At 43.6% G+C, this 12,135-nt stretch overlaps 1 protein-coding gene across 7 annotated transcripts in view; it reads left to right on the top strand.

The window, feature by feature from the left end:
* Positions 1–12,135, top strand: part of ADAMTS9 (ADAM metallopeptidase with thrombospondin type 1 motif 9) — a 135,655-nt gene that overhangs the window by 18,001 nt on the left and 105,519 nt on the right. For 5 of the 7 annotated variants that reach the window (XM_073351002.1, XM_073351004.1, XM_073350999.1 and 2 more), the window contains 6 exons: positions 6,252–6,538; positions 8,796–8,879; positions 8,981–9,105; positions 9,561–9,601; positions 9,728–9,833; positions 11,985–12,131. In XM_073351002.1, the coding sequence (XP_073207103.1) occupies positions 6,252–6,538; positions 8,796–8,879; positions 8,981–9,105; positions 9,561–9,601; positions 9,728–9,833; positions 11,985–12,131 (790 nt within the window). Of the gene's footprint in view, positions 1–6,251; positions 6,543–8,795; positions 8,880–8,980; positions 9,106–9,560; positions 9,602–9,727; positions 9,834–11,984; positions 12,132–12,135 lie in introns of all 7 variants that reach the window. The other 2 variants (XM_073351001.1, XM_073351003.1) reach the window with 2 other exon arrangements.

The following is a 12,135-nucleotide window of genomic DNA, read 5'->3' as shown; positions in this document are numbered from 1 at the left end:
TATTTGAGCATAAGCTTTCGTGAGCTACAGCTCATGCATCCGATGCATCGGAATGCATCCGATGAAGTGAGCTGCAGCTCACGAAAGCTTATGCTCAAATAAATTGGTTAGTCTCTAAGGTGCCACAAGTCCTCCTTTTCTTTTTGTTAATTTATGGTGTTCTGGGTGATGTCTGAGTGTTTCACTTCTGCTCAATTAGCCTGCTGTATGTAGATCTATTCAAGAGGTATGCAACATTTCTATCCTTTGGTGGTCATCTTAATGGTGACAAGTTAGATATTAACAGCTTTAGGCCCATATGGCATTCTCAATCTGCATGCACAATTGCTGTTGGGAGTTTTATGCGTGGCTTGAGAGCAGTATATTGCAGTTAGTGTTTCACTTTTTTTTTTTTTTTTTTACAAAGTGTCCCATTTCTGGCTGGGTTAAGATAACAGCTCATTGTTGTCAAAGTACATGAGTGGTTTTAAATCAGTTGCTGTCTTGCCAGACTGTGCTTAGTTTGTTGGGCCAGGTCTATACTATAAACATATGTCAGTATAATTATGTTGCTCAGGGGTAGTTCACTGACCTTTGAGTAAGGGGTAGTTACACCAACCTTCTGATTAAGAAAAAGCAGAAAGCCGACAAGGAGTGGAAGATGGGAGGGATCAGCAAGGAAAGCTACCTTGTAAATTGGAGTAATAGTAATAGGATGAAATTTAATAGTGAAAAGTGCAAGGTCAGAACATGTAGGGATAAAGTGAGAAAGGCCAAAAGCCATGTAGAGTTGGACCTTGCACATGGAGGTAGATATTACCACATCTGAGGTAGAAGCCAAACTCAAACAGCTTAATGGGACTAAACTGGGGACCCAGATAATCTTCATCCAAGAATATTAAAGGAATTGGCACAGGAAATTGCAAGCCCATTAGCAAGAATTTTTAATGAATCTGTAAACTCAGGGGTTGTACTGTATGACTGGAGAATTGCTAACATAGTTCCTATTTTTAAGAAAGGAAAAAAAAGTGAGCCGGGTAACTACAGGCCTGTTAGTTTGACATCTCTAGTATGTAAGGTCTTGGAAAAATTTTTGAAGGAGAAAGTAGTTTGGGACATTGAGGTCAATGGTAATTGGGACAAAATACAACATGGTTTTACAAAAGGTAGATCATGCCAAACCAACCTGATCTCCTTCTTTGAGAAGGTAACAGATTTTTTTAGACAAAGGAAATGCAGTGTATCTAATTTACCTCGATTTCAGTAAGGCATTTGATACAGTTCCACATGAGGAATTATTAGCTCATAATAATTATGAGCCGCCAATGTGATATGGCCATGAAAAAAGCTAATGCGGTCTTGGGATGCATCAGGAGAGGTATTTCCAGCAGAGATAAGGAGGTTTTAGTACCGTTATACGAGGCACTGGTGAGACCTCACCTGGAATACTGTGTGCAGTTCTGGTCTCCCATGTTTAAGAAGGATGAATTCAAACTGGAACAGGTACAGAGAAGGGCTACTAGGATGATCCGAGGAATGGAAAACCTGTCTTATGAAAGGAGACTCATAGAGCTTGGCTTGTTTAGCCTAACCAAAAGAAGGCTGAGGGGAGATATGGTTGCTCTGTGTAAATATATCAGAGGGATAAATACCGGAGAGGGAGAGGAATTATTTAAGCTCTGTACCAATGTGGACACAAGAACAAATGGACATAAACTGGCCATCGGGAAGTTTAGACTTGAAATTACACAAAGGTTTCTAACCATTAGAGGAGTGAAGTTCTGGAGCAGCCTTCCAAGGGGAGCAGTGGGGCAAAAGACATATCTGGCTTCAGGACTAAGTTTGATAAATTTAGGGAGGGGATGGTATGATGGGATAGCCTAATTTTGGCAATTAATTGATCTTTGACTATAAGCGGTAAATATGCCCAATGGCCTGTGATGTGATATTAGATGGGTGGGATCTGAGTTACTACAGAGAATTCTTTCCTTGGTGTCTGGCTGGTGAATCTTGCCCATATGCTCAGGGTTTAGCTGATCGCCATATTTGGGGTCGGGAAGGAATTTTCCTCCAGGGCAGATTGGCAGAGGCCCTGGAGGTTTTTCACCTTTCTCTGTAGCATGGGGCACGGGTCACTTGCTGGAGGATTCTCTGCTCCTTGAAGTCTTTAAACCATGATTTGAGGACTTCAGTAGTTCAGACATAGGTCAGGGGTTTGTTACAGGAGCGGGTGAGTGAGATTCTGTGGCCTGCATTGTGCAGGAGGTCAGACTAGACGATCATAATGGTCCCTTCTGACCTTAAAGTCTAGGATTCTATGAACCCCCCAATGCAGACAGCACTATGTCGATGGAAGGACTTCTCCAATCAACATAGCTAACGCCTCTTGGGTAGGTGGATTAGCGATGCTGACGGGAGAAACTCTCTTGTTGGCATAGTAACATCTTCACTAAGCTCCAGTTGTGCAGTTGAAGCACTGTGTGTGAAGACAAGTCCTCAGTAACGAGATTGGAATACCCAGTGTGTAAATATGACTGACTGGTGCTTTTCTGGTGCGCCTATAGAGAGAGACATGGAAGAATCAGCCATAAATGTCAGTAAACAACAATTTCACCAAACACACACACATCAGTGACAAAATGTTCCCACCGATGATAGAAATTTACAGATTGGTAAAAATGCTGCTTGAGAAAGTATGAGAGATTGATTTTAAAGCTATTTACTGTGTATATTTGACAATTTGTGTTTGAACAGATATAAAGCTTGAACTTTTTGAATCTCAACCTCCTCTATCATTAAATAATTGTCTGACCCCCTTGTCCCATAAGCTTCTGCAACTGTGAATGCTTAAAATAGATAAAAATAAAACAAATCCTTACAACCCATAATTTTGTACAATTGTGAACATTTAAATTGATACAAATAAAAAAGCTTTAAAATCAGTATTGATATTTTCCATCTAAATTCTAAAAATGAACTCCTCCAACCCTCCCCTGCCCTCTATATAGTCTCACAAATACAACTGCCCTACTCACTTACTTCTAAGCTTGCATCTTCTAATAACAAGAATAAGGCAGCAAGTACCAAACTTCCCTATCCCCTGAACTGTAACTCATTGTTATATTAAAAAAAATTACTTAACACAAGAACATAAAAATGGCCCTACCGGGTCAGACCAAGGGTCCATCTAGTCCAGTATCCTGTCTTCCGCCAGTGCCAGGTGCCCCAGAGGGAATGAACAGAACATGAAATCATCAAGTGATCCATCCCCTGTTGCTTCTTCTCCTTCTTGGATCTAAGGACTTTGCAGAACCTTAACACAGAAATGCTGCAGACCAATAAGGTTCAGCTAACCTGTAAAACCACAGGAAACCATATTGTGAACCAATCCACACATGCAGTCTGGGTTACACCTGTCAGTGCTGTCTTCTCCCTGCAGGGCTGGGCAAACTTTTTGGCCCGAGGGCCACATCTGGGAATAGAATTGTACGGCGGGCCATGAATGCTCACAAAATTGGGGTTGGGGTGTGGGAGGGGGTGCAGGCTCTGATTGGGGGTGCGGGCTCTGGGGTAGAGCCAGAAAGGAGGAGTTCAGGTTGCAGGAGGGGGCTGCGGGGTGGGGTAGGGTGCAGGGGCGGGGGGTGAGGGCTCCAGCTGGGGATGAGAAGTTTGGGGTCTAGGAGGGTGTTTTGGGCTGGGATCGAGGGGTTCAGAGAGCAGGAGGGGGCTCATGGCTGGGGCAGGGGGTTGGGGCACGGGGTGAGGCTCAGGGGTGCAGCTCTGGGAGGTGTTTACCTCAAGCAGCTCCAAGAAGCAGCGGCATGTCCCTTCTCCGGCTCCTGCGCGGCCAGGCAGCTCTGCACGCTGTTCAGTCCACAGGCACCGCCCCTGCAGCTCCCATTGGCCATGGTTTCTGGCCAATGGGAGGTGGGGGGTGCTTGGGGCGGGGACCATGTGCAGAGGGGAGCGCCCTGGCTGCCTGTACATGTAGGAGTCGGAGGGGGGCCATGCCACTGCTTCCGGGAGCCACGTGAAGCCACCCCTGACTCAGCTCCCCAGCTGGAGCACTGGAGCAGGGCAAGCCCCAGACCGTGCTCCGCAGAGGGAACTCGAGGGCCTGATTAAAATGGCTGGCGGGCCAGATCTGGCCCACGGGCTGTAGTTTGCCCACCCCTGATCCAACTGCTGCTCAACTTGGCTGCTAGTTTTGTAACCCTGGCAAGAAAATTCACTGCTGATTAGTCAAGAGCTTCCAACTCCTAACTCAGGGGTATGTGTGTACCTGCAGGAATGTCTGTCCTTAATGCGAGCTTCCAAACTGGCTTCAGAACAGCTGGAGAGCATGGTTAACAGCTTCCTGCACTCCCTCTAGGATGCTCAAATAGCAATTGTTCGTTTGCAGTCAGTCAAGCCTGTATACTGCCCCCTAGGCTGGGAATGTTTCCATATCGACTCACAGCAAGTAGAAACAGCTGCTGCAATTACAGCTGTAAGGTTTTTGGCTGAAACCTAGAAAAGAAAAGGGGATTACGTATAGGTATAGTTGGCCATTCTTAGCAGATGAGGGTGGCATGTGACCAGGATTCATCACCGCATTTGGTATGCTAGTTGGATCATTCGCTTCCCTGGCCCGGGCCAAGTATTGACGGGCAGTGCGACATGACCGCTGATCCATCTCCCCCGCTTCTGCACTGATTTAGACTGGTGTAAATCAGGGGTGTGCCAATGCTGCCTGTGAAGTTACTTTAGCATGAGAGCAGAATCATGCCCAGTTTAACAGCACTGCTTAGTGCAGGATAAGTAGAGTAACCCAGTTATATATGAATGCCATGGGTTTTTTCAGGCTTCTTACTCAAATAGCTGTTATGTGCGGATTGTTAGCTGTCGTAAGGTAGTCCACACCAAACATAAGGAAACATGGTTGGAGTTCATATGAGTTATGTGTTGTTTGCTGTACGGTAGCATTTAATTTTAGAATGTCGTATTTTGACATGGAGGAGGCAAATTAACAGTTCTCAGTTGAACAGTCATTGGGCCATACACTCAGCTGGCTGCTGCTATTTATTAACATTTTAAAATCAGTGCTTTGGAAATTATTACTAAAACATCTGAAAAGGAAACTGCACATGTCAAATAGCCAAGAAGTTCCCTATCGTTGAAATCTTGTTTGCACTCTGAGCGTTCCTTTGTTCCCTAATATTCTGCTTCCTGTACCCTTCTCAGTGGGTCAGATAAGGAAATTGGATATTTTTCACCAGCATGATGAAATTAAAGGAAAGCTACAAAGACTAAGAGGTCTGTAGGCCGTTTGATGAACAGTGCTGATTTGGCTTTATGTTACGTAGCAGGTCTGAGCTGTTTCTCTTGGATGAATCACATTCAATTAGCTACTTCCTCTGATGAGCTGATTAAAACTTAAGTGGCATCAAATACCAGTGATTTTGCTCTTATGCTTAAATAATGCTATAATTACGTACTAATCAGATGGTGAATCTTAATTGTACATGTTCCATATGTGTTTTTTGCCCATGCACCCGCCTCACTCTGTCATCTTCGTATCAGCTTTTAACATACTTTCCAGGTCCTTTTTATGTTTTGCCTAATTGAATATCAAAAGCAGTATATGTGAAACTTCCTGTGTTCTATTCTTTAGTCAGTGGCAGCTGTGTTATTAGATGACCTTTACCATTTTGGTGGCACAGAATAATAAGAGGGGGAAAAATATTTGAAGCACAGCCATGCTATTGTTACAGGCACAAATGAATCATATGTAATTGCTTCACTCATTGGGGCCCAAATCTGGCAGTCCTTATTCCATCCTTCAATTGTGCCTGAGTAAGAGAGGCAGGATTTAGCCCTTAATCTCTTATGTGGGTTAATAGCCACATTGGACACACTTGGAATCTATACGCAGACAGAACAGTTAAAATTCCTGGATACAAATAGAACAAAATTTGCTGATTTTTTAATTCTTCCTACATACAGGATTGCTCTGGTCCTGGTCCAGCAATGCATTTAAAGACATCTGACTTTTAGCGTCATTGACTTCAATGGGACTACTCATGTCTTTAAAGTTAAGAACATGTTTAAGTGCTTTGCTAAACTGTGGCTTTCCCGTGCAATCCTTGTTTTGCATAGCTACTTAGAACAAATCTGAATGAGTGTAGGAGACAGGCTACTAGCTGTTGTATGAACTGAAGTGTGTTCCTAACATGAAAAACATGTGGTTTTGAATTTATTCAATCAGGAATCCATCTTTTTTTAAACCACAGGGCATGAAAATAGTCACAAAAAGAGCAAGAGGAAAAACAGGAGAAGACAATGGCAAGAAAGTAGTCTGTTATCGGACGTGGCAGTATTAAAACATAGCATAGCAGGAAATCAACTTTCTACATATAACAACAAGACTGAGAACACAAGTGATGACAAGACACACCGAAGAGCAAAGCGATTCCTCTCCTACCCTCGATTTGTGGAAGTCATGGTGGTGGCAGACAGTAGAATGGTTGCCTACCATGGAGTTAATCTGCAACACTATATCTTAACATTAATGTCAATAGTAAGTATCAAAATAGAGGAAGACTTTCCCCCTTGGATTTTACTCGCCCCATCCCAAGATGGTGCGATACACATAGCTTGTGTACATCAAGTACTGTACTAAAGTCAGGATTAGGTAAAGATGGAATGTGGCTCAGATGGACAAAACTTCAGTCTTGTCTCGAAAATGTCGGAACCCACAAGAGACTCTTCCTGTCCCGTTGGAGGGGTTCTTCCATCCCTGGCTCCACCATATAAATTAACTATTCCTGGGGATCACTCCTTCAGTTCCCCAAGTCTCCAGCCGTGGGGTTACCACAGGCTAATGCTACTGTCCTTGGGATCTAGTCTCCTTCCCACTCAGGCCCGTGTGACGTACAAGCTGAATGGGAATCTTGCCGCATGTGGCTTCCCAGCATACGCAGTGAGGAGTGTGGATCCCCTCCCCCTTTCTACATGCTGAGATTTAGAGGTTGAGTTGTTACCCAATTTTCTTTGCTACTTAAAGCTCGTGAAGAGTAATAGTATCAGTTGACTTTCCATTATGGTGGTCGGAGTCCCAGTGGCAAGTCTTGCCTTGTGTGCAGCGGTAGGGTGGTTTTGCTGGCATCTTCCTTAGCTTTCTCACCCCCTTCAAGGGCAAGTGTAATGCTGACAGACCCCGGTCATCGGTGGGCGGGATCGAACCTGGGACCTGGAGTTTAGTGCGTGAGCCTCTCTCACGTAAGCTAAAAGCCAACTGGCTGTTAGCTAAGGCTGCAGAGCAGACTCATTAATCTCTCTCTCTAAGTGATCTCAGTGCCACTAGATGGGGCAGAACACCACACCCAGAAGGTGTGTGGGTTACACAGGCTCAATGGTTCCAAATGCCACTGGATCTTTGTGCTGAGCTCACTGATCAGCTATGAGCTTTCTGTTCCTGCCAAGCGCCAATCTCTACCCTCAGCACTGAAGCAGAGAGCCATGTGAGCTGATGCTATGGGTAGCAGATTCCGGATTACAGAACTCCACGTTCCCTAAATCAGATGCATGCTCTGAACTCAGAGTCCAGATCCTGGGGCTCAAAAGACACTACCGCTATCTGTCAGTAGAGGAGATTGATAGTAAGAGCATGTTTAGGGTCAGTGTTTACTTAGTGCCCTTGTTTCTCAGAACAAAGGCTTTTTTTCAACATAGCAACAGGTTTCCTCTTGCTGCTTAATGTTCAGTGACTCTCTTCTTTGGTGCATGGGACATTGAACAGCATGGAAATGCATTTGATATTCCCTTGGGTAATTTATGCTGTGCTTTCCAGAGATGAGCTTTCAAAAAAAAAAAATCATCAATTTAAGTTCCCCCAAAGACTTACAGACAGCGATATAGAAAATAGAATGTTGTTAGAAAGGTCCCTTGAGAAGGGTGATATGAGTCTCTAGATGACTATGCCAAAAGCTGCAGTTATTTTGGATACAGACTCCCATTTATTTGAAAGTAAATATCCGATGGGAAACATTCCTGGACCAGCCCTCAGCAGCCACTAGATCCATTTGGATTTTTCCATCTCTGATTTCTGTGGGTCAAATTCTATTCTCATTACCTCCCATCAACCCCCCCCCTCCAATGTTATCCATGGAAAAGTAGAATATAATATAGATAAAAACACACTTAAGTGTAAGGCTTAGCAAAAAATGTACAAAGGTTGTCTGGTGAAAATTTCTGCACACCCTCCCGGTCTCCCCCCAAAATGTACAAACTTCATAAAGTATTATTTACAGGAAGAGAATGGCCAAGATCATCAAGTGTGACTAGTGATTTTGGGTGTCCAATGTGAGACTTATTTAGAAGGGCTGGATTTTCAGAGGGCAGGCACTTAACGTTTAAGTCATCTTGAGTTGGGCATCCCAGAAATTGAAGCATTTGAAATCACTAGTCGCTTTTGAAAATCTTAGCTAGCAATAGTTGCAGATGTGTATCTGAGGACAGAATGTGGCCCTGTAATTCGGTGATGATATATGTGTGCAGAACTGAAGATTGGGTCCAGAAGAAAGTTTTGGGATTCTGGCACACAAGGTTTTCCTTTTCATTTTAAAACAATGCTCAAGGTGTTGCTAAATCTCTCAAGGCTTTGCACTGAGATGATGATCATGATCAGATCATTAGATAAAATTCTACAACAAAACCTAGTGAGAGAGTGAAGAGCTGCCACGCTCCCCTCGGTCAGAGAACAGAAGACAAATTTGTGTTGCTTTAATTCTTTGTTTGAAGCCAGCATTAACTCTGAACATTTCTCTTTGATGCAGGTAGCCTCTATCTATAAAGACCCAAGTATTGGAAATTTAATTAATATTGTTATTGTGAAATTAGTCGTGATACATAATGAACAGGTAATGAAAGTATTTTTTCCTCTTTGCATTTGCCACAGGGAGTGAGCACTGAGATAAATAACTAAAATACACATTTTTGTATATATATTTTTTATGGCTAGGATGGTCCTTCAATATCTTATAATGCCCAGACAACATTAAAAAACTTTTGCCAATGGCAGCATTCCCAGAACCACCCTGAAGAAAACAATCTACCCAAACATGATACCGCTGTACTTGTTACCAGGTATATTCAGTTTTCTCATTAATAATGTAGCCATTTGAGTATCACAGTTGGAAGTGATTAATTTATAATGCATGTGATCGTCAGAAATAATTGATTTGGGGAAGCGCAGTAATGGCAATAAGTGTTTGGATTGCAACTGTGGAACTAGTGTAGCAATGGAAAGCCGTATGGTAAATACTTATCCCTCTGTTAAATGCAACTTAGAATTGTTGTAGTATCCAGGACCTGATCTTAATGCCATTGAAGGAAATTGGTTAAACTCTATTTGACTTAAATAGGCAATTGAATCAGACCTCTTTGTTCAGTTCACTGACAGCTTGTGTGACAAAACCAGCTTGAGAATGTCAGCTGGAGAACCAAGAATTGCTTTTGAATTTTTTTTTTTTATTTTTGCATTTGTACTGTAACTTGCGTGTACATGAAAATTAAAAGCGTCAAGTCTGTTCTGCTTTCAGACAGGATATTTGTAGAGCTCACGACAAATGTGATACATTAGGTAAGCTTAATCTATTTTTTTTTTTTTGTTTTACTCCTTTGAGGTCACAATGTTAATATGTGCTTAACTCTGAGCAATGTTTCTTTTTTTATAATACACCGTTTTGTTCTGCACTTGCCTTTCTAGGTCTGGCTGAACTGGGCACTGTTTGTGATCCGTACAGAAGCTGCTCAATTAGCGAAGATAACGGACTAAGTACTGCTTTTACGATCGCGCATGAACTTGGCCATGTGTATGTTTTTATGTAGATAAGTTTACATTTAAATAGCCAAAGATGTATGCTAAGTGGAATTGATGCATAGCTGAGCCTAAGAAATGAGTAGGTAGGAGATGCAAGGACAAGGAGGTGAAACAGCTGGCAGCATCTGGAAGGCGGCTGAAGATGCTCCATAGCACCCAGTGGTAGCGGCATGGAGTGGCAAAGGGAAGGCCCAGCCCAGGGGGAGCACAGAATGGGTGGGATGGTGTGTCCGAGAAAGCCCCCAGCTGTGGGCGGCGATTGAGTAGGGGAGAAAAGAATGCTGCCCTTCTCATCCCCCTGCCCAAATCAAATGAACACATATCGCCTCTCAGGCCTAGCTCACCTCTAAATGCCGAGGGTGGGAGTCAGCAGCAGGGCGTCTCCAAGCAGATCCAAGGTCTCGATGGCCTATGGAGCTGGCCCATTTTATGTCCTAGTGCGAGCTCCGCTCACCTTGCACGCACTCACACTCGTCACGAGGCTGCGATGGTGTGTGGTGGAAGAGCTAAGAGTAAACATGGGCAAACCTCTCCCCTTCTGCCACCTAGCCTCAGGGCTCCTGCCACTGCGTGTTGCTCAGCCTGTCGACCCTACCCTGGTGGGTAACTTTACTGAAGTTAATGGAGTAGTTACGCCAGAGCATGAATTTAGCTTAGTGTGTTTGGCATTCGACTGAGACAGCTTCCACCAAGGCAGTGCTCATGTGGATGAGCATGGCCAGCTATGAAGCTAGGATTCCCAATGCCCCCACATCCTGCTGAGCCCCCAATTAATCGTTGAAGGTAAGGACGAAAAAGAAGTGCTTTGTCTTGCAAGTGCTGGTTGTGTCATCTATCCGATGGCTACATCACCAATTAAAATAACACACTGTTTTAGAATAGAGGCTTCAGAGGTGGGATTAGTGAGTTCTAATAAACAGGCTTAAAGCGTTTTTCATTTGGGCAGTGTATATTTAAGGGCAGTTGTATTTTTTTTAATTTGATATCCTGATGGAAATCCCCAAGGTTTGGCCTTCCCCACCCCTAACTTGCAGCAGCTTACTTCACGAGCTTCATCCAAAGGAGGTGGTCCTGAAACGGAGTGCCTCTGTGTGGGAGGCAGGGGGAAGAGTTGGCTCACTGGACGAAATCTTAATGGAAATAGAAACTCGTCAGCCTTCACATTTGGATCACATCAAGTCATTTCCCCTCTTCCACTTCAAATAGCAAAGCAGCTTAAGATGTTTTGTCTCTGTTACATTTTTGCAGCATTGTTCAATCGGTGTGTGCTGCAAATCTCACATGGGTTTATGCTGATATTGATTCTTGATGGCATTCTGTAAACCTACCAGATAAAATATAAGTTTATCCCTGGTGTGACTCCACGTAGGCAACGACATCAGTGGCAAACTTGGCCCTAGATGTCTAAAACCACAGTTCAGTTTCATTAGAAACTTTCCGCTACTAGGCTATTGAATTCTCAGGGCTAAACTATACTAGGGACTTCAGCCATCCGTGGCTTGCAGACCCCTAGAGTAGACACACAACAATGCTGTAAAACACAATTTGCATCAGTGCTGTTTACTGTGCTTGGAACTGGGGTATTCTGCACTGATGCAGATTGCAATTTGTGTTAGCTGGATCTCTCTGCACTAGGGGTGTTCACTGGTGCAGCCCTGCTGGTAACTGGGTGCCAATAGCCATTCCCAGTACAGACAGTGCCTCAGTTTCAAACTCTGTAAGTCCAAAACGATGCCATATTTCATAACTTCACCACAGCTTGTGGAAAGCTGGGATTTACAAAGGAGAGAGTTACGAAGAGAGTTAGGTGGCAAATTCTTATCGACTCTCAAATTCCCAGCCAAAGTCTTTGACTGTTTAGATTGGCTGGGGAAAATTTGTCACTGGCATAACATTGGGCCCAATCTCTGTGAGGTCCAGAATGCCTGCAGGATCACGGCTACAGGTAGCAACACAGAAAACTGCATCTGAAATTTACCCAAAGTGTCTGGCTTCAGAACACCTCGAGTTCACACGTTGCCACTTAGAGTTCTGATGTTGAAAGGTTTTGTGTACTCTGGCTATTATACACCCTATTTCTGCTGTAGTACGAGATACTGGGTCTTTAATGTGCGCTTCATTAGACTTGTTTTGCTTTTTGCAGATTTAACATGCCACATGATGACAATAATAAGTGCAAAGAAGATGGAGGGAAAAATCAACAACATGTCATGGCGCCAACGCTCAACTTCTACACCAACCCCTGGATGTGGTCAAAATGTAGTAGGAAATACATTACTGAGTTTCTAGAGTAA

This window comes from Lepidochelys kempii, chromosome 7, assembly GCF_965140265.1.
Source record: "Lepidochelys kempii isolate rLepKem1 chromosome 7, rLepKem1.hap2, whole genome shotgun sequence".
Lineage (NCBI taxonomy): Eukaryota > Metazoa > Chordata > Testudines > Cheloniidae > Lepidochelys > Lepidochelys kempii.
Note: the sequence above shows the minus strand (reverse complement) of the source record. Positions and strands in the feature narration are given on the sequence as shown.